At 33.3% G+C, this 21,729-nt stretch overlaps 1 protein-coding gene across 4 annotated transcripts in view; it reads left to right on the top strand.

Annotated features, from left to right (window-relative positions):
- Positions 1-21,729, top strand: part of LOC111160148 (ubiquitin specific peptidase 15) — a 118,531-nt gene that overhangs the window by 33,774 nt on the left and 63,028 nt on the right. For all 4 annotated transcript variants that reach the window (XR_002641457.1, XM_022523015.1, XM_022523014.1 and 1 more), the window contains exons 4-6: positions 9,019-9,145; positions 15,074-15,219; positions 20,179-20,240. Coding sequence is in view for 3 of the 4 variants with exons in the window: in XM_022523015.1 (XP_022378723.1) it covers positions 9,019-9,145; positions 15,074-15,219; positions 20,179-20,240 (335 nt within the window). In the remaining variant the exon portion in view is untranslated. The remainder of the gene's footprint in view (positions 1-9,018; positions 9,146-15,073; positions 15,220-20,178; positions 20,241-21,729) is intronic.

Below are 21,729 nucleotides of genomic sequence, written 5' to 3'. Positions count from 1 at the left end.
TTATTTTATTTTTTTATTTGAGAGAGAGAACACGAGCAGGGGGGAAGGGCAGAGGGAGAGGGAGAAGAAGACTCCCTGCTGAGTAGGGAGCCTAATGTGGGACTTGATCCCAGAACCCTGGGATCATGACCTGAGCTGAAGGCAGATGCTTAACCAACTGAGCCACGTAGTCGCCCTAGTTCATTTTAGTTTTGACCCTTAACTTCACTCAGCCTTCTCTTATAGCCACTTCAAAATTAGGATTTCTGTCTTTTAGAAATGCTAGCCTTATACATATAAAATAACCTATTGCTCAATTAAAGGATTGAGTGTTTAGCTCTAAAACTGTTTAGAAGAAGAACTTTATTCCTGGGATAAAAGAAAATCTATGCTTGGAATATCTTCAAATATGCTAACCTGTATTACTTTAACCTTAATGATGTACTTTTTTTTTTCTTAATAAAGGTAGCATATTATACAGTACTAGTATTTGAAGTACAACCAACAACTTCATTGGCATTACTTTTTGAAAGAGGCCATGTTGGAATTTCTTAAAATCTGTGTCCAATAGCAAATTGAAATAAGTAGATAAATAAATATAAATCATGAAAACTTCACACAGAGAGAAAAAAAGTTTCTCTGTTAAGAGGTCATCCATATATTTGTAATAAGATAGTTTGGAATTATTCAACCTGTAAGATAATATTTAAGCTTTAGTGTGCGTAAAATTATCTGGGGTTCTTTTTAAGATGTCTTCCTCCAAAATTAAATTAGTAAGTCTGGGAATTTCCACCTCTATTTCGCCCCCATGTGACTCCTATGACAATGAAATTTACTTAAAGAATTACTATTTTTTTTAGGACGCCTGGGTGGCTCAGTTGGTTAAGCGGCTGCCTTCGGCTCAGGTCATGATCCCAGCGTCCTGGGATCGAGTCCCACATCGGGCTCCTTGCTCAGCGGGGAGCCTGCTTCTCCCTCTGCCTCTGCCTACCACTCTGTCTGCCTGTGCGCATGCTCTCTCTCTCTCTAACAAATAAATAAAATCTTTAAAAAAAAAAAAAAAAGAATTACTATTTTTTTAGGGTCTGAAGCCCAGCTTGGAATTTTAACTAATCTCTGAATTGAGGAATTTAGGATTAGTAGATGTGATGTAGAAACAAAGTAGTTAACCATCTCTCTGTGCCTTGAATCATCTCTAAAACGTTTCACTTATAATGTCAGACACTCAGTTAAAACAACAACAAAAAAGGCAAAAATAAACATACATGAACAAGAAATACAGTGGAACCAAAATCTAAGAAAAACAATAGATAGTAGAAACAGACCATAAGGAATCCAGATAGTGGAGTTAGACAGAAACTTCAAAATACTGTTCTTTATTATGTTTAAAAAAAATAAGATAGTTGAAGGACAAAACTGTTAAGAACAAATATTATTCCAAAACTATTAAGATCCAAATATAATTCTGTAATTCTAAAAATAATTTGAAAAAATTAAGAAGTAAATATTCAGTGTTTAATTAAAACACTAAATAGAACCAAAGAGAAAATTTATAAACTAAATAACATCAGTAGAAAGTATACAGATTAAAACTTAAAGAGACTGAAGGATGGAATGTACAGAAATAAGCAAATACACTTGGAGCACAAGGCATAATTTTAACATACACATAAGTGGGCTCTTAGAAGGAGAGGGAAGTCAAAATAGAGTAGAAGTAACACTGGAGTTAATAGCTGAGAATTTTCTAAAACTGATGAAAGGTGACATGCTATATAGAATTAAGAAATGCTGTGAAACCCATGCTAACAACAACAAAAAAATACAAACAAAACCAAGCAAAGGCAAAAAAATATATATATTCCTAATAGTAGCCCAAAAAAAAGTCTGTTACCTTCAAAGTAATAATAAACAAACGAATTCTCAAGAGAAATGAAAGCTGAAAAATAACCAACCATCTTCAACATGATGAAAGAAAAATAACTGTGCATTCAGAATGCTGTATCCTTCAGGTGGTGGAAAAGTTATTTTCAGATAAACAAATTGACAGAGTTTGTTACTAGCAGAACTGTGCTAAAGGAAAAACAAAACAATCTTTAGAATGGAAGGAAATTATTCCGTATGGCAGCTTGGAGACAAGAGAAAATGTAGATTGACAACAGTAAATATTACAAATAAATGTTAAGTCAGGCTATTTAAAATGATAGTTATTTCTTAATTGGGATGAGTATATGCATAAATTTAAAATATGTGATATTTGCATATAAGTTAAGATAGTAGTCTCCTAGGTAACCTCCAATGAGCTCCTCCTTATATCCTCATCCTTGGGTAGTCCCCTGTGGCCAGCAACATACAGCAGAAGTTACAGCATGTGTATCACTTTGAAGATTAGCTTTTAGGGTCGAGGGAGTCAAAAGGTATAAACTTCCTGTTATAAAATAGGTAAATCATGGGGATGTAAATATATAGCATGGCGACTATAGTTAATAATACTGTATTGCATTTTTGAAAGTTATTGAGAGTAAGAGATCTTAAAAGTTCTCATCACAATAAAAAATTTTGTCCTAGGATGATGGACGTTAACTTATTGTGGTGATCAATTTTCACAACATAGATAAATATTGAATCATTATGTTTTACACCTGAAACTAATATATTATATGTCAGTTGTACCTCATTAAAATAGAAAAAATCAGACTATAAAAGACACCTTGGCTCGCACTTGGGTGCACACACCCTCTTGCTCTCTCTCAATTCTCAATCTGGGGAATTCAGCTGCATATTCAGGCAGCCTGTGGCAGGGCTCATATGGTAAGGAACTAAGACTTTTGACCAGTAGTGAGAAATGGGAGCCTGCTAACAACCATATGAGTGACCTTGGAAGTGAATCCTCTAGTTTCATGCAGCTTTCAGATCATTGAAACCCCAGCCCACAGCTTGACAGTAGTCTTTCAAAAGACCCCAAGCCAGAATAACCCAGCTAAGCTGCTCCAGATTCTTGACCCTCAGAAACTGTGTGAAATAATGTTTACTCTGTTAATTTCCTGGGTTTGGGGGTGATTTATTAGGCAGCAGTAGAAAACTGATAACTAATTTTGGTACCTGGAAGTAGTGTGCTGCCTTAACAAAATTTGAACTGTGGTGGTAGAACCAGGCAGGGAGCAGAAGTTGTAAGAACCTGTAAGAGTATTAATGAAAGCCTGAGGTGCCTTGAATAAATTGCTAGTAGAATTTTAGACTTTGAGGAGGACTTACAGGAAAGTGAAGAAAATCTTATCGGAACCCAGAGGAAGGTGGTCTTTGTTATAAGGTAGTAGAAAGTTTAGCAACATGTCAACTGCAGTAAACTGAAAGATGAAAAACTGTACCTGATGAACTGAATCATCTGCCAGAACTGCCTGGTTTTCTTGTGCTGCACATAATCAGATGAGAGAAGGGAGAGAGAAGCTAAAGAAAGGGCTGCAAAAAAGGAGCCAAGACCTACTAGTGTTTTGAGGATTTCTGGCCTCTCCAGATGACAGATGACAATGCTGAAACTATGATATGTTCCCAAGGAAAGATGAAACTCAAGGCACTCTCAACTTTAACCAAAAGTTAAAGCCACGGGGATATGACTGTAAAATTCTTTAAGACCTCAGAAAAATCAAAGATAGTGCCTCACAATAGTGTTCAGACAAAAGGCCCTTTAAAGGATTTCAGGTATACTTTGCACTTCCTTTCAATATGTGGCTTCTAAGAACAGTAGGGCTTCTAAGAAGCTTAAGAGCATTGCCCTTCAGTCTTCTCAGCATAAACCCAAGATAGGACATATCTAGAGGGCATTTGAGGATCTGCCTTTTGTGTAATGGAATGAGACTCCAGTGAGATCCACTGGAGACTTAACGATGTTTTTAAGAACCACTACCGTCTTGGACTACAGAGACAGTGTAAAATCAAAGTGTCTCCTAGACTTCTACAGAAAGCAGGAGTCAGACTAAGAATTTACTAATTGCAAACATGTGCTAATTTTCATGAAAATCGTATGACCCAGAACCAGAATCAAGTGTTGTTGAAGACTTGTTTTTAGGTAATGGCAGAATAAGCCCTAATCAAGGAACTTTAAGTATTTGCCCAGGTGGATTTCAGAATGTTTGTGGACCATTGCCTCCTTTGTTCCTCTTACCCCCATACCCCTTTGAACAGGAATATCTAAAAAATTATTTTCTGCATGTCCCACCATTTTATTTTGGCTATATTTGGGGCTTATCTTATCTTGTAGTTCACAGAATTATAAAGAGGAACTGTACTCAAATGCTTAAGAAACTATACCCAAGGATCCTTATCTGTGCCTGGATCAGATATAAATGACAAGTTTCTGAACTTGGAGTTGATATTATAATGGGATGATATTAGTGGGGGCTTTGCAGGGAGTGAATGTATTTTACATGTTGCAGGGAGGGACGGTGACTTGTTGGGAGCCAGAGAGTGAACTGTAGTAGCCATCCTCAAAATATTCCGCAGTGATCACCACCTCCTGGTATTCAAATTCTTGTGTAATCTCCTACATTGTACCAGAGTTAGTCTCTGTGACCAGGAAAATATGGTGGAGTAATAATATGTTTCTTCTGGGATTAGTCTCTAAAAGATGTTGGTGGGAAGTGCTCTTTTGCACTCTCTTGCGTGCATGCTCTCTCTTTCTCTCTCAGATCAGTTGCTTTGAGTGAAGCCATATTGCCATGCAGGCAGCCTATAGAGGCACTCACATGATGAGGAGCAGAGTTCTCTGCCAGCATCTGGAGAGGATCTGAGGACTGCCACATGATTGAGCTTGGAAGCGGATTTGAACAACATGATTAGGCAGCATGACCTAACTGACATGCATTGCACTTAGTAAATGCAGAATACAAATTCTTCTTAAGTGGAATTTTTACCAAAATTGACCATTTGCTGGGCTCTCAAGCAAATTCCACTATATTTCTAATGATAGAAGTTATTCAGTGTATTTTCTGTCTCCAGTGGAATTGAGAAGTCATTAACAAAAAGGTAACAAGATTGTCTCCTAGCTCTCTAGACGTGGAATAATATACTTCCAAAGTAATCCTTAGGTCAAAGAAGAAATACAAAGTAAAATTAAACATTTTTAACTGAGTGATAATAACAGTACAATGTGAAAGAATGACTAAAGCCACTCTTATAATGAGTGCAATAGCTTAAATGTATATATTAGAAAAGAAAGTCAAAATCTATTGTCTCAAGAAGTTGAGAGAAGAAAAGGAAATTAAGCTAATCGAGAAATAATAAAAATAGACATTAATAAAGTAGAAAAAAATCTATATTAAATGAACAAAGTTGATTAAAAAAACAGTGAAGTTAGATAAGTAAAATAAACTTGAGTCCTGGCAAGACTGATCAAAAATAAAATAATGCCTAGGGCTGGGGGACGGGGGTCATCAAATTTTTTCTGTAAAGGGCCAGATAGTGAATATTTATGAGCCAGGATAGTCTCTGTGGAAACTGTTTATCTCTGCTGTTTTGGGTGCAGCCATAAATGATATATAAATGAATGGGCTTGAGTCTGTTCTAGTAAAATGTTATTTACAAAAATAATACAAGTCAAATGTAGCCTGTGGGTCGTAGTTGGCCCATCCCTTATCTTGGCCCTGGTTAGTTAACGCCTACCTACATCACAAATAATATTATTTGTATCTTATTTAGAATATATCTCACCATCTATGAAGTAGTCTTACTAAAAATTGCAAGAATAAAAAGATAGATGGTGAACTTTTCAGTTAAATTATATTTTGGAGATTTATCAGTCAGTTGTGCTGCATGGGCTTTATTTGGATCCTGATTCAATAAAAATGAGATGGGGACAATTTGAATATTGACTGGATATTTGATATTAAGGGATTAGTTTTACTTTTGTTAGGTGTGATGTGGTATTGTGGTTTCTGAGTCCTTGTTTTTGAAGAAATATATCCTGAAATATTTGTGGATGAAATACTACATGTAGAATTTATTTATACTTCTCTACTTGTCTATTTTTTACCACTAGTAAGCGTAGTACTCAGTAAGCACTACAAAAACGAATGTTGCTAACTCCTCAAAAATAGTAAATGTGTCCCATTAGGCCATGTCATCAAACCATTCTAGAGTACCAGATTTCTTTAGAAATAACTTTGTTTCCAAAGGGGGAGAAGTAAGCACTTGGAATTAAGGAAAGTTTCTGTGAAACTTTCATATGCCCATTTATTTTATTTTATTTTTAAAGATTTTATTTACTTATTTGACAGATACACAGCTAGAGAGGGAACACAAGCAGGGGGAGAGGGAGAAGCAGGCTTCCTGCCGAGCAGGGAGCCCGATGCAGGGCTCAATCCCATGGCGCTGGGATCACTACCTGAGCCGAAGGCAGATGCTTAATGAGTGAGCCACCCAGATGCCCCTCATATGACAATTTAAAGAGTACATGAAATTTATCAATATATTTCATGACTTTGTACAAAATGCTCTCTAATATTCACAGCAAAATGAACAAATTGTATTTATTTCAATTCAGTGTAAACTTGTATTTCCCTCACTAATTTAGTAAAGAGATTTTACCTTCATTGTGGCTGTTAGTTTATGGGACTATTTTTATTTAGCCATAAGCTTTACATTTTGGACAGGAAGCCAAATTTCATCTTATGCTTGCTCTTTGTTTATAATAATATAACATAATTCACTTAGAAAAAAATAGTTTGGCAGTCACCTCTAATTCTGAAACATAACTATTATTTCTGAATATTCATGTTCCAGTCTTATTTCAAATGTGTATTTTAATGGTCATAATAATTAGGTAAGTATAACTTTGTACCTTGCTATAATTTTATAATCTCATTTCTTCCTATTACACAGTTTTTGTAGCCATTATTTTAAATTATTTTTAGTGCATTTTTAATAAGGTAGTAGACTTTATATAAACAAATATAAAGAAGATATTATGTAAATAAATAATCTACATACAAACATAATAACACTAATACATAAATATGCTAGTTATTTTTCTCTACTATGGAGCTACTGTATTCAAGCTTTAATTATTCATATAGTATGATTCTTTCAAATAAAAATAGGGAGGACAAACTCATATTTTCTTTAAAAAAACAGTTTTTTAGGGTCACCTGGGTGGCTCAGTGGGTTAAGGCCTCTGCCTTCAGCTCAGGTCATGATCCCAGGATTCTGAGATCGAGCCCTGCATCGGGCTCTCTGCTCAGCAGGGAGCCTGCTTCCCCCTTTCTCTCTGCTTCCCTGTCTGCCTACTTGTGATCTCTGTCTGTCCAATAAATAAATAAAATCTTAAAAATAAAAAAAACAGCTTTTTTAATACACTGCTTTTGGAAGTAGTAAAAATGTCTTATGAACATAGTATTTTGAGTACTGATAATGAGGGTTTTAACAATATAAGATATTGTTGGAGAGAAGAAGAAAAATGGTGAGAAAAATCCTGAAACCCAATAAAGTGGATTTTGAAATAATCTTGGTGTTTTGTTTTCATTGTTTATAAAGACTAACAGCTAAATCACTAGATTCTTTCCAGGAAAATATCTGTTGGTGTTATGAAAATTAATCCTCATTTTTTAAAAGCTATGCTTATGTAGAAAAATATTTCTCAATGTAAATAATAATGAGGGATTTTCTTTTTTGTTATTTTATCCTGTTTTATTATGCCATTACCTGCTCTGTTGATCATTCTATTTTTCCTCCTAAAAATGAGGCCTGTGGGCACCTCAGTTTTAGCAACTTACCAATGATTAGTATTAATATATTTTAGGATTCTTACTCAGATATTGAGTCCCAGAGCAAAAATTTCTTATTGATAGAATATTTGATTTCTGGTTTTTCTACTTAAATATAGCTACACATAATCCTGTAAAATTAAATGATAAGGTAGCTTTTACTACATTCTTAACCTCAAAAATAAATAAGCATAAGAGATTTAAAACAAATTTCATTAGTTAAGAGATAATTTATATATTAGTTTATAAAAGTAATTAAAATCTAGAGAGGTACAGGCTGTTGCCTGTTTTAGAAATGTGAATATAACAAGTGTAATTAAGATATTATACATAACAAAGTATTATAAAAATTAGTGTTGGATTGGAAATTAAATATTGGCTAAACTGCATTTGAAGTTTTTGAGCTAAAACAATTTCCCTGCAAGTGAAAGACAAATTTGTAAGGCCTTTGCTGAACTGATGCTAAGCTTGTGAGTTACAGCAGTTACTTGGAGCCTCCCTTTAGCCATATTTGTCTAATGTATCACGTATCAAGCTGATTACTATTTTCAGAAACAGTATTCATGACTGAAATTCTACAGTTAACCTTTAGAAGATCAAAAGGAAATATACTTACTTAAAAGGTGACCCTAATATATACATATTTTCTCTTTTCCTGCTTTGTTGCTTGCATGTTTAGCACCTTTTTTTTTTTTTTTCCCTTTCGTTGCATAGAATTACTAAGAGTGTATTTAAAGGTCAAAGAAAGTCATCTTACGTTGGAAAACTAACATATCACTTACAGGCCATTGCTGAATATTTTGGCCGCAGTAATTTGGAGTTCTTTTAAAAGATTATTTTAACATACAGAGTTAGCTGTTGCTAACTGAAATTTTATAAAATTTATCATTTTTAAGCGTTTTCTGCTTGAGATCAAGTAATAAAAGCTAGGAGTCGGTCTGGATCATTAATCAGAGCTGTATTTACATTGGGAATAAACTTTCTCATTATAAATACTGAATGTATTCATTATTTATAGTATACCAAAATATCTTCATAGATGGGTAGAATGCCTTTCCAAACTATCTGTTAATGTTTAATATGATTATTCATGTTCTCTTAAATATTCCAAATATATTTCTGGCTTTTTCAACTATCTAGTATCTCTTACTTCATATTGACAGTTTTTAATAGTTATTTTTTTGGAGATCTGCAGTTTCTAAAACCTCTTTAGAGAAATATATTGCTATTAGAGACAGTGAAAAATATTGAGCTACAGCTAACACTGATTTGTTTTCATTTTTAGGTGGTTGAACAGGGTATGTTTGTAAAGCACTGCAAAGTGGAAGTATATCTCACAGAATTGAAGCTCTGTGAAAATGGAAACATGAACAATGTTGTAACTCGAAGATTTAGCAAAGCTGACACAATAGGTAATACAAGATCCTGTCTCTTTGTTGAACCACTGCTATCAGAAATTTAGTTGTTATTCTATTTCTTATATTCTACTAGGATGATAACTAATTTTTAATGGTTTATACTTAAAACGTTACAGATTTCCAACCTTGATGCAATATATCTTAGCCTAGAGTTGAGTTATTTATCATGTCTAGATCTACTATACATTATTAGGTGAGTTTATTATTTGTGCCCCCAAAAATCAAATAATTATTGTTTTAATTGAGCATTTGAAAAAATACATATGTTTGTAACCTGGGCATAAAGTAGAACTGTAAGTAAAAATAAAAACTTGACTAAATAAACATTTTTCAGGTAATATAATATAGATATCAATAATAATAATAATAATAATAATAATGTTTCCCCTTCTTAGCATGGAAAATGACAAACTTTTTATTTTCTTTTTTCCTATTTATTCTCTGGACTTGAAATGCAAATTAAGTAGCTTCTTAGATAAGGCAGTAGGCTTAGCATTTTTATGACAAATTGATTTTTTTCTTTTTTAACAATGAGTAGGTACAAATACAACTGTACCTAACTCCCACTGTATATTTATATCTACATATATCTATATATTTATGTATCTGCACATATAAGTTCATATTAAAATGTGGGGTTTTTGTTGTATTTGTTGTATTTAAAAGCCACATTTTGGGGGCACCTGGGTGGCTTGGTGGGTTAAAGCCTCTGCCCTCGGCTCAGGTCATGATCCCGGGGTCCTGGGATCGAGCCCCGCATCGGACTCTATGTTCAGCAGGGAGCCTGCTTCCTCCTCTCTCTCTCTGCCTGCCTCTCTGCCTACTTGTAATCTCTGTCTGTCAAATAAAATAAATAAAATCTTTAAAAAAAAAAAAAAAGCCACATTTTAATTTAAGATCAAGAATATGGTGAATGAGATGTTTTTTAAATAAATGATCATGGATTTAATAACAATTACAGCATTTTTTGATAAATCATAACTCAAATTATGAAAGTTACTTATTTTCAAATAAAGGTATTGTAAAATAAGACTAGGGTAATAACATTGATGTTGTTGGAAAATGTAAACAGACAGTAGAGACATAGCAGTTAATGCAGAACTTCTCAGCAAGAAAAAGATTAGCAAATTTATGTATAGCTTTCTTTGTTTAAACTAACTGTTAAGTATATTTTGGTTGAAAGTAAATAAGAATATTTACTTTTGACTTTCACAAATATATTTGACTTTTACCACTTACCCATTTCACAGCAGAAGATATTTATAAACCTGTATTTTTCATGAAATAACATTATCATTCTTTAGTACCCAGTACTTGGTTGATCCTCATGTTTTTGCCAAATGGAATATTATGTATGAATTTCTGTTTTCCCCCTCTTTATTTACCTAAAACATTTATAAGTTTGCAGTGCACTTTAGTATATTCATCTTTCTAAAATGAAAGCTTAAAATACTAAGAATTCCATGTATAAATGTCATTTTATTATACTAATATATACAATTACTTAATTTTTGAATTTCTAGGTTTGTGGAACATATTCAGGAAAATAAAACATTGCTTCACACTAAAAACTGAAAGTTTTCAATATGTATAAAACTTCACTAATCATGATATTAAAGTATGCACAATAAGAATCATCTATCCAACAAGGGTAATCTGTTAAAGTTAAATAAAAAAACTAATGTCTGAAATGTTCAGCTATTTAGAATATAAATGAGAAGCTACTTCTTAAAGCACTTCATACAGTAATGTTTTCTAGTTATTTTAAAAGTTATTTCCCTTTCTCCTTAGCTAATTTCTATAGAAAAATTATGTATAAATATGAGACAATCAAAAATCTTAATTTAGAATATTAGTTCACTGAATAATATTTTTAACTCATTATATGAAGATCAGCTGGTTTAATTTCTGAATTCAGTACAAGCCCTATGGTGTTCTCATATTAAGTGCTAAGTAAGAATTTGTCAAGGGGATAGTTAATTTATAAAGAATCTCTGCTTCAAAAAGTTTATAATTCGCATAGATTTTAATCAGCATAGTTAAATTTACTAATATTTTAAAAAGCTACATACATTGAATATATGCCTTAAAATTGTGAATTAACTGAATTTTTATACAGCTGAAATTTCTTACTAAATTAGAGCAATGTTTGTCAAGACTTTGGATGGCCATTACATATTTTGGGAGTAAAAAAAAATGGAATGAAAAATATCAAAATAGAAAATAGCAACACATATGTGTATTTTGGGTCACAATTTCTTACTGTAGGTCTTAGTTTTTAAAAGTCTGACTATATTAGAGCAAGTTTGCTTTCTAAGCAAAAGGTTTTGCAAAAATTAAAATTAAACTGGGAATTTTAGAGACTTCATGATTACAATTATCATAGTATTTAGCCATTGTGGAATACTTCCTATGTTTTTGGCACTTCTTAGGAAGTTCCTTATTTAAACCTCAACAATACTGTATCCTCATTGGTTAGGGGATGAAGTTGAGGCTTAGGAAGTTTAAATATTTACTTAGGTTCACCCTGGTTCTACGTGAGAGTCCATATTTAAACTCCACACAGTCTCATCTCTTGGTTGCTGCCTTATACAATCTGTGCAAAAGTTAATTGGGCTGATTTTGTTTTTCTGAAGGAAGTGAGTGTTGAAATAATAAAAAATTGGGATAATAAGTATGGGATGTATATTTTTCCCTTATGATCTCATCGTGATTAAAAATGATCCAAATACATAAGGTACATAAAACATAGATATGTTATAAAAATAGAATTAAGAAATAGAAGCACCTGTTTTCTGTTTTTGCCAAATTAATAAAATGTCTCATTTTTAGCTAATGCTACCTACACTGACTTATGATATAGTTGCCGTAGGCAGGATCTAAATAATTTACCTCATTCAGAGCCAAAATATCTTGGCTTTGAGTATTTTTCTCCTTAAATTGACATATTTTTTTTTTTTTCCCCTTAAGGTAGGACGTGCAAGAAGTGAATTAAATTGACATATTTGAGTGTAGAACACATTCCAATAAGAAATAAAATTTGGGTTTTTAAAAATTTTTTCTTTAAGGATATACTGAAAAAATAATTTTTGTTATAAAATTACTAGAAAATGCTTTGTGTTTATATAAAATTTATTAAATTGTTTAACCTTATTATTAAATATTCTTAATAGAAATTTTGTTATAATTATATGAATTAATATTTTTCTACCTCTAAGCTTTTCATTAACTGCCTAATACAGTCAGACTCATATATGGAAAAATCTACACACACTCTTAATACTTTGACATTCTCAACTCAAGTGATCTTAATCTGTATTCAACTTCAGGTATCAGTTTCCCAGCTATACCCTAGCCTGTCATTATCTATAACTGCATCTGGCAGATCTCAGTTTGATCATCCTGCTTTCTGCCTGCCATTTACTGTTTCCATTCTCACTTGACCCTGCTACATCAGACATTCAAACCTACCACTCCCTTGGCACTGCGTCTGTGATGGTCTCTAATTACTTCCATGTTGATAAATCTAATGGTAATTTTAGTCTTCCATTTTCTTAACCTGCCAGCAAAAATTATACTTATTTACTTTTCCATCTAGAAATAACTTCTTTTTATGTGGCTTCCACAGCACAAGTTTTCACTGCCTGCATCTCCTCAGAAAATCTAAAAACATCCTCTTCGGGGTGTTGCCATGCTTAGTCCTTTAATGTCCTCTTTTGTTTGATGATTTCCTTCCATGCCCTAGCTTTTTACTTTCTGCATACTGGTATCTTTTTATTTGTATCTCCTGCCCAGGACTCTCCCTTAATTCCAGTTCATTCAATCCGTAGCTTCACTTCCGTCTGATAGGAATCTCAAGATGTAACATGTATGCAACTGAAGTCTGTCCTTCCCCATCTGAGTATTCACCACTTGTATTCTTTCAATTGCTCAGGCTAAAAACCTTGGTATCATTCAGATTCTCTTTTGTTTCTCACCCTGCATGTTATCTAGCAGCATATCTTCTTAGCAGTTCTTCAGAATTTGTTCTCAGTCTGACCACTTAACATTGCTTCTCCCTTAGTTTTGATTGCTGCATAGTCTAGACTCCTACACTTGACATCTTGCAGTTTTCCCACTAGCAGCAGAAGTGAACTTCTACAGTGTCAGTTAGATCATGCCACTTCTTTGTTCAAAATTCAGTTGCTTCTCCTCTTAGATAAAATAGAATACTTTAATAACTTACAAGATTCTAGACGAAAGTCTCGTTGCCACCTTGCTCATTTCACTTCAGCCACATTGGTGCACCACGCTGTTCTAAGACATGCCAGATACATTCCCACCTCAGAGCCTTTTGCATTCCTTTCTTCTGCTTATAATATTTTTCCCCAGTATGAAGTATCTTGTAAAACTCAATGAAGAGGAAATTCCTGTATGTGTTTGTATGTATTGTATTATATATGTAAATATTCGTGTATATTAATAGACAAGATATTTTTTCTGAAAGAAATAGCAAAATGTTAACAGTGGCTCTCTCTATAGACATTTTATTTGTATTTCCTGAATTTTTGCAGTGAGCAGGAATTATTTATGCAATCAGGGAAAAGTACTCATTTTTATTAGACTAAAATGACCACCCTTCCTCAGCTTCTTCCTCTAGCCTTCCTGCATAATGTTCTGTTGCTTGATCTGTGTGCTGGTTATGTGGGTATGTTCACTTTGGAAATTTATCATTATATACTAATGACCTATGCATTTTTCTGCATACATTTACACTTCAATAAGAAGAGCAAAAAAAAAAATCAACCAAAATAGAAAGCAGTTAGTATATTTTATGTAATTATTTAAATATTCTGGCTAATTTCCTCTTGAGTTTTCAGATACACTGTAAGATCTCCTATTTATTTAATGCCTTAATCAAAATCTCCTTGACTATGACTATTATAGAACTTCAGCTACTAAGTAGAACATAAACAGTATTATCAGACTAAATTTAATGATACAGTGTTTAATGATGTAGGATTCTTCAGAGAACATATATTACTAGGTTTAGTATTTTAATGTTTCTTTCCAAACTAACCAGGTATTCTAAAATGTAGAAGTATTTTATATTTCTTTGTATGTTATTAGTTATTTTACTATTTTCTTGAGTCTAAGGTAGGCAAGTTATTGACCAGAATTCAGTAGGTTTAATAGTATTTTCTAATATCTCTTTCTCATGTTTAAAGATTTTAAAGATTCATTTAACTATGTGGCACTGAAATTTAATTGCATCTCTACTCTCAAATATGTGTGTATTCCTGTATCTTATTTTATAGCAAGTTAACCTGCTGCAGTTTAAAAAAAGGCTTTTTCCACTCACATAAATGACTTAGAAATAAGGAAAATACATGGTTTTCCTGTGAAACCAAATTTTTACCAATACAGACATCCCTTCAAAGAAGCACTTTCCTTTGTGTCCATATATTCTGTTTAATTTTAGTTAACTATTCAAACTGTAAATAATATTCAATTTAATATACATTATCCTAAAAGTGGTTACATTACAGTTGAAAATAGTTTCTATCTATAGCATGTCTGACTAATACTTTTTCTAAATGCAGCATATCATCAGAAAATATATTGAATTTAGTGTAAAAAGTTAAAGGTCATCCTGTAGAATATAAATTATACTATAGTATTACATGATTGAACTCTTCTCCCTTGCGAGATCTTAATTTCCCCAAGTAGTTTTCTGTCAGAGTTATAATTACCATTTTGTTCCTAAAAAGCATACTGGGTATCTTTATTGTTCTTTATATATGTCCTACATATTTGTTCATCTATTCTTGCTATTATATCAGTATTTTAAATTTAGGGCTTTTATGCTGGTGAGCACTTAGCTATGTATGGTATATTTTAAAATATTTATTATATTTATGTATCTTTCCTCCTTAAATCTAGATACAATTGAAAAGGAAATAAGAAAAATCTTCAATATTCCAGATGAAAAGGAGACCAGATTGTGGAACAAATACATGAGTAATACATTTGAACCACTGAATAAACCAGATAGCACCATTCAAGATGCTGGTTTATACCAAGGACAGGTATTGTTTAGCAATACTATTTATTTTAAGCATACTATACATGAAGCTTTTTGAAGTCCGAACTTTATGACTATCTTGACAATCTATAATGGGTTCTACTGTCTCTGACTTTGTCTTTTTTTTTTTTCCTTAAGATTTTATTTACTTGACAGAGTTACAGCAAGAGAGGGAACACAAGCAGGGGGAGTGGGAGAGAGAGGCGCAGGCTCCCCACTGAGCAAGGATCCTGAGGTGGGGCTCCATCCCAGGACCCTGGGATCATGACCTGAGCCTGAAGGCAGATGCTTAACTACTAAGCCACCCAGGCACCCTGGCTTTGTCTTCTTTCTAACTCATCTCTTTCCTGTTCTGCTGATCACTAGCAATAACTTGCTTTCCTCCTTGAGCTTGAGAATAACCTACTTTTTAAAAAAAAATTATTTTCCATCAGTTAAACAGCTAATATAATAAGATGGGTCAGCAAACTTTCTGTAAAGAATCAAATAGTATTTTTGGCTCTGTAGCCCATATGGTCTCTGTTACAACTACAATTCTTCCATTGTAGTAACACAAAAGTAGTCCCAGACGATATGTAAACAATAAGCTTCATTTACAAAAGCAGTCAGTGAGTTAAGTGAACTCTAGTTTGCCAGCGCTTGATAAGGTATCAACCCCAATTTGGTGTTTCTTTATAATATAATCCAAAGAAGTGAATGTGTTAAGAAATGAAGACATTTAGACATAATCAGCAAGTCCTACTGATTCCATCCTCTAAATATTTTTTTTAATTAATCTCTCAATTCCATTGTCAGCCCTTTCAGTAGTGTCTTAACGGGTCCCTCTGTGTCTAGTCTTCTGTTTGTCCATCCTCAGTCTTCCATATTTCTATTAGAACACTCTTTCTAAAATGTAAAACTCGATGTTTCCTTATGATAAACCTTTCCTGGTTCCCTAACAATTGTAGAATAAAGTCTAGGCACCTTAATACAGCATGCAAGTCAAGGTTTGACCCTTTGGCTAGTCTTCCAGCATCTTTAGATTATCCTTGCCTCATGATTTATACTCTAACAATACCAAACTGAACTGCTTATAGTTCCCTAAGCATACTATGCTATTCCCAATTCCTGTGCTTTCATCTGTGTTACTCCATCTGCCTGTTGTACCCTTCTTCCCAATGCCTGCATCAATCCAGCAAAAATCCTTTTTTTTTTTTTAAAGATTTTATTTATTTATTTGACAGACAGAGATCACAAGTAGACAGAGAGGCAGGCAGAGAGAGAGAGGGAAGCAGGCTTCCTGCTGAGCAGAGAGCCTGATGCGGGACTCGATCCCAGAACCCTGAGATCATGACCTGAGCCGAAGGCAGCGCCTAACCCACTGAGCCACCCAGGTGCCCCGCAAAAATCCTTTTAAACATCAAAATATTCAAATTAACCATTCCATTCTATCGTGTAGTCTAATCAGAACAGACTGTTCATTCTTCAGATTGCAGCTCAAATATCACATCTTCTCTTCAGCCTTTCCTGATCTGTTTTTCTCAATATCTCTTTGACGTATAGGAGTTTTCTACTTTGTGGAAAAAATTACTCCTTTCACTTCATATGATTTATGCATATGTCTTTTGTGTCATTCGTTATGTACTTTATTTATGTGTTGAGCTTCTCCACTAGACTTTGAGTTCCTTATTTTAGTTGGACTTTGTGTCTATTTATTTTTGTTTTTATTTTTAGTACTCGACACAGAACCTGGTCCTCTGATACATGGAGATTTTTATTTTGCTTGGTTTTATTAAAAATAATTATTGACAAGAGTGCCTAGGTAGCTCAATTAGTTAAGTATCTGACTTCAGCTGAGGTCATGATCTCAGGGTCCTGGTATCCAGCCCTGCATCTGGCTCCCTGCTCAGTGGGGAGTCTGTTTGTCCTTCCTCTGTTCCTTCTCCTTTCTCTTTCTATCTCACTCTCTCTCTCTTTTCTTTCTCTCTCCCTCAAATAAAATATTTTAAAAAATTATTATTGACCCAGTATTATGATATAAAGTTTAAAAAAAAATTGAGAACAACTGAGGAAATTGATTTTTAGTAAATGCCTACCATATGTCATGTATTGTATTATGCTATAAAAACAGTGATTTTCAATGAATCGTGGAATACTACATCAAAAACTTATGATGTACTGTATGGTGACTAACATAACATAATAAAATTAAGACAGTGATTTTTGGACTTACTTCAGCTATTGTAGTCTTAAATGAAATCTTATAAAAAGTAATATGTATTATAATCAAAATTTGAGTTAACCTGATTAAAACTGGAGTAAGGAACTTGGAACTCTCATGGTTAATCAACACTCCCCTCCTTAGCCAGCCAATTCCCTCTTTCACTTCTTAGTTACCATCTGTAGGTCTTGAGATAGTTCCAGGAGTACAATTTGGAATACATAGAACCATTTCTTTATAAAACTTTTCAGGGATTGAGCCTATGTAATGGTTTTTATTCTATCTGTCTTGTGCATTAGAAAGCTGAGGCTTAGAGAATTTAAGTAATTTGATGTTCTTGATAGGAATGCATTTATTGGGGCACCTGGGTGGCTCAGTCAATTAAGCTTCTGCCTTGGGCTCAGGTCATTGTCTCAGAGACCTGGGATAGAGCCCCGCTGAGCAGGGAGCCTGCTTCCTCCTCTCCGTCTGCCTGCCTCTCTGCCTTTTTGTGATCTCTCTTTCTCTCTCTGTCTCTGTGTCAAATAAATAAATAAAATCTTTTAAAAAATGGAATGCATTTATCACATTGCAGGTAACAGTAAATTATTTTAATAAGAAGATTAAATTTCCTTGGAGTGCCTAGGTAGTTCAGTGGGTTAAGCCTCTGCCTTAGGCTCAGGTCATGATCTCAGGGTCTCAGGGTCCTGGGACCCAGCAAGCCTGCTTCTCCCTCTCTTTCTGCCTGCCTATCTACTTGTGATCTCTCTCTCTGTCAGATAAACAAATAATATCTTTTAAAAAGAGATTAAATTTCCTTACAAACGTTTGATCTTTTGAAATAAGAATGTTTCAAAGAACATGCCTTAAATATTCCAGATTTTTTAATTATTTTCTGACTGATGATAAATGAACTAAACATTATCCTAGACTTTTTTTTAGATGTATTTATTTATTTTAGAGGGGAAGGGGCAGAGGGAGAGAGAGAGAATCTCCAGCACACTCTCTTCTGAGCACAAAGCTGCTGGGGCTTAATCTCAGAACCCTGAGATCATGACCTGAGCTGCAATCAAGAGTCAGTCACTTAACCAACTGAGCCACCCAGTTCCCTTGTCCTGGACTTTTTAAAATTTTTACTGAAATCGAAAGTAAAATGAAACATCAGAAAGTAAAACAAAGATAATTATTGAAGAGTTTCCCTCCCAAAATGGTGGTCTTTATCTCTTTCCCTTCCCTTCCAAAATTAAATTAAATTAAATTTTGAAATCTTTCTAAAAAATTCTCATCTTGAAAGTTTTAACCATGAGCAAAACTTTATTCAGAAAATAAGATATTTGAATAAAGAAGTAAATATTAACATTTCTGATGGCCTTCAACATTAATATCTGTGATTGTAAAAACATAACATTTTAATTGCACATACCATTAGGAATTAAATTGTTATGGTTCAACTTTATATATTTATATGATTCTTCAGTTTTAGGACCTTCCATTAAAAAGCAAACCATAAATAATGATACTAAATGCATAACTTTGAAATTTTTTTGTAACTAAAGTGTTTCATTTTATAACTGATTTGTCTTCTAAATGACTGTGAAGTTTATATATATGCACATATATATGTAGTATGAAGTTTATATATATATATGTATATTCAAATTTGTATTTAAATGTACTTCAAGGCACGTTTTCTCTATATATATATGTAGTTCAGATGCAGATGTCTTAATAAGTTGCAGTAATGGAAAACTCTTCAGCAGTTAAAAATCATTTACTAAATTCAGTTTTATAAATCTATAAAAATATATAAATATATGATTATATCAGAATGATATCAGAAAATTGAGGAGAATCACTAACTGTATGTGATAAGTAAGAAGAGGAATATGATCAGGGAGGGACCAGGGTAGTAAGTACACAGTTTTCTTATTTTTTATATGCTGTACACTTCATACATGTTCTTTGAATGTAGGAGATACTTATTTGTTTTTCCTTTTTTATTTAAATTCAGTTAATTGACATATAGTGTCAATTTGTTTGTCAGTTTGTTTCAGGGGTACAGGTCTTGTGATCCATTAGTCCTGTGTAATGCCCAGGGCTCATTACAACACATACCCTCCCCAATGTCCATCACCCAGTTACTCCATCCTGTCACCCCCTCCCCTCCAGCAACCCTCAGTTTGTTTCCTATAACTAAGAGTCTCTTATGATTTGTCTCCCTCTCTGATAACTTTAATATTTTAATTAGTATATTCTTTCAACAACCTGGTTCTGTGAATTTTTCTTTTGATTAGTTTGTTGTATGTGTTCTGGAAACAGGCTTATATTTTACATGATTAGGATCCAAATGCCAATTTACAAATGGCCTGAAATAGTCCACAAAAGTATTTTACCAAGAGTATGTAGAGTAGGTTACAAAATTGAAACTTTAAGAAAAAGAATGGAAAGTGAGTATCTAGGTAATAATACTTAGCTAAGATTATACATCAGTATTTTAACAGCTGTGACCATTTATTGGGCATCTGGGGTTTTTTGCATGGTGCTGTGTTACAGTCTGCAAGTGGAAAAGAAGTAGAAAACATACTTCCTAAACTCAAGGAATTTATATTCTATTTATATTGCCCAGCTTTGGAATCAAAATGCAAATACTTCTTCACCTGTCTACTCTGTCCTTGAAATAATTCCAGATTTGGTCTAGTTTCTTAGTGTAGCCAGCTAATCTTCTAAAGCTGTTTTAACTTTGGAGTTAAGGAAAAACACTCTTCTGTTGTGTCATATTTACAGGTGTTAGTGATAGAACAGAAAAATGAAGATGGAACATGGCCAAGGGGTCCTTCTGCTCCTAAGTAAGTGTTCCCACTTTTTATGGCTGATTGCATGTTTTGAAGCCTTTAATTTCAGATAACAAAATCCAGAAAAATAGAAGATACCTAATTGTATGTTGCAAGTATATATACTTGCTTTATATATTAATATTTTATTCTCAGTATAGAAGTTATCTAAATTTGCATTTAAATTGAAAGGCTTCCAATTCAAATCTCTTAGAATAAGGAACAGTATACATATGTTGTAAATATGATGTTGCATTGTCTAATATGTCAAATCACTATTAAACATTTTATTTACTATTTTTCAAGCTTTTTGTGTTTTTTAAAGTATCTGTTAAAGAATACTCTATCAAAATGAATCTGATATGAAAGAATATTTTTATTTATTTAAATGTTTTAGAATATAAAAGCACACGTAGATATAGAGGAGTATAAGAATTGCTTTTGATGGTAAATGAGGAATGAAAGAATTAGAAATCTTTCAGCTTTTTTTTTAATTTGGTAAGAACCATATTGAGATCTTGAGAGCTTGAGATCTACCCTCTTAAATTTTGAAGGGCACCATACAGTATTGTTAACTGTAGGCACATTGTTGTATAATAGATCTCTAGAATCTAACCAACTTATATATCTGAAACTTAATTCCTCTTGCTCAGTAATTTCCCATTTCTCCCTTCCCCTAGCCCCTGGCAGCCATCATTGTGGTCTCTGTTTCTATGACTGTTTGACTAGTTTAGATATCTCATATATCTAAATCATACAGTTTTTGTCTTTCTATGATTGGCTTATTTTACCTAATGTAATGTCCCCCAGGTTCATCCTTGTTATCACATATGGCAAGATCTCCTTCCTTGAAAAAGACTTAACATTCTTTAAAAAAAATAAAATAGTCTGGATAATTCTTTGTTGCCTGTATATACATTTTCTTTATCCATTCATCCATCAGTAGACATTTAGATTATTTTCCTATCTTGGCTATTGTAAATTGTGCTGCAGTGAACATGCACGTGTGGGTATCTCTTTGAGATGATTTCATTTCCTTTGGATATATACCCAGGAGTGAGATTTCTGGATTGTATGGTACTTCTATTTTTAATTTTTTGAGGAACCTTCATACTGTTTTCCATAGCGGCCACCTCATTATACATTTCTACCAACAGTGTACAAGTGTTCCAGTTTCTGCCCATCTTTGTGAGCTCTTGTTATCTTTTGTTCTTCTGATAATAGCCAGCCTAACAGGTATGAGGTGATATCTCAATGTATATTGGTTTGCACTTCCCCAGTGATACTGACGTTGAGCATCTGTACCTATTGGACCATTGGTATGCCTTCTTTTTGTGAAACGTTTATTCAGGTCTTAAGGCCCACTATTTAATCTGGTTATTTGGGGTTTTTGCCACTGAATTTTAGGAATTCATTATATATTTTGGATATTAACCTCTTATCAAACACATAGTTTAAAGATTTAAAAATAAGACCTGAATCTGTAAAACTCCCAGAAGATGTC

This window comes from Enhydra lutris, unplaced genomic scaffold (genome assembly GCF_002288905.1).
Source record: "Enhydra lutris kenyoni isolate GAN:26980312 unplaced genomic scaffold, ASM228890v2 scaffoldscaffold74, whole genome shotgun sequence".
Classification (NCBI taxonomy): Eukaryota; Metazoa; Chordata; class Mammalia; order Carnivora; family Mustelidae; genus Enhydra; species Enhydra lutris.
The sequence above is the reverse complement of the archived record's forward strand: the minus strand, read 5'-3'. Positions and strand labels throughout refer to the sequence as shown.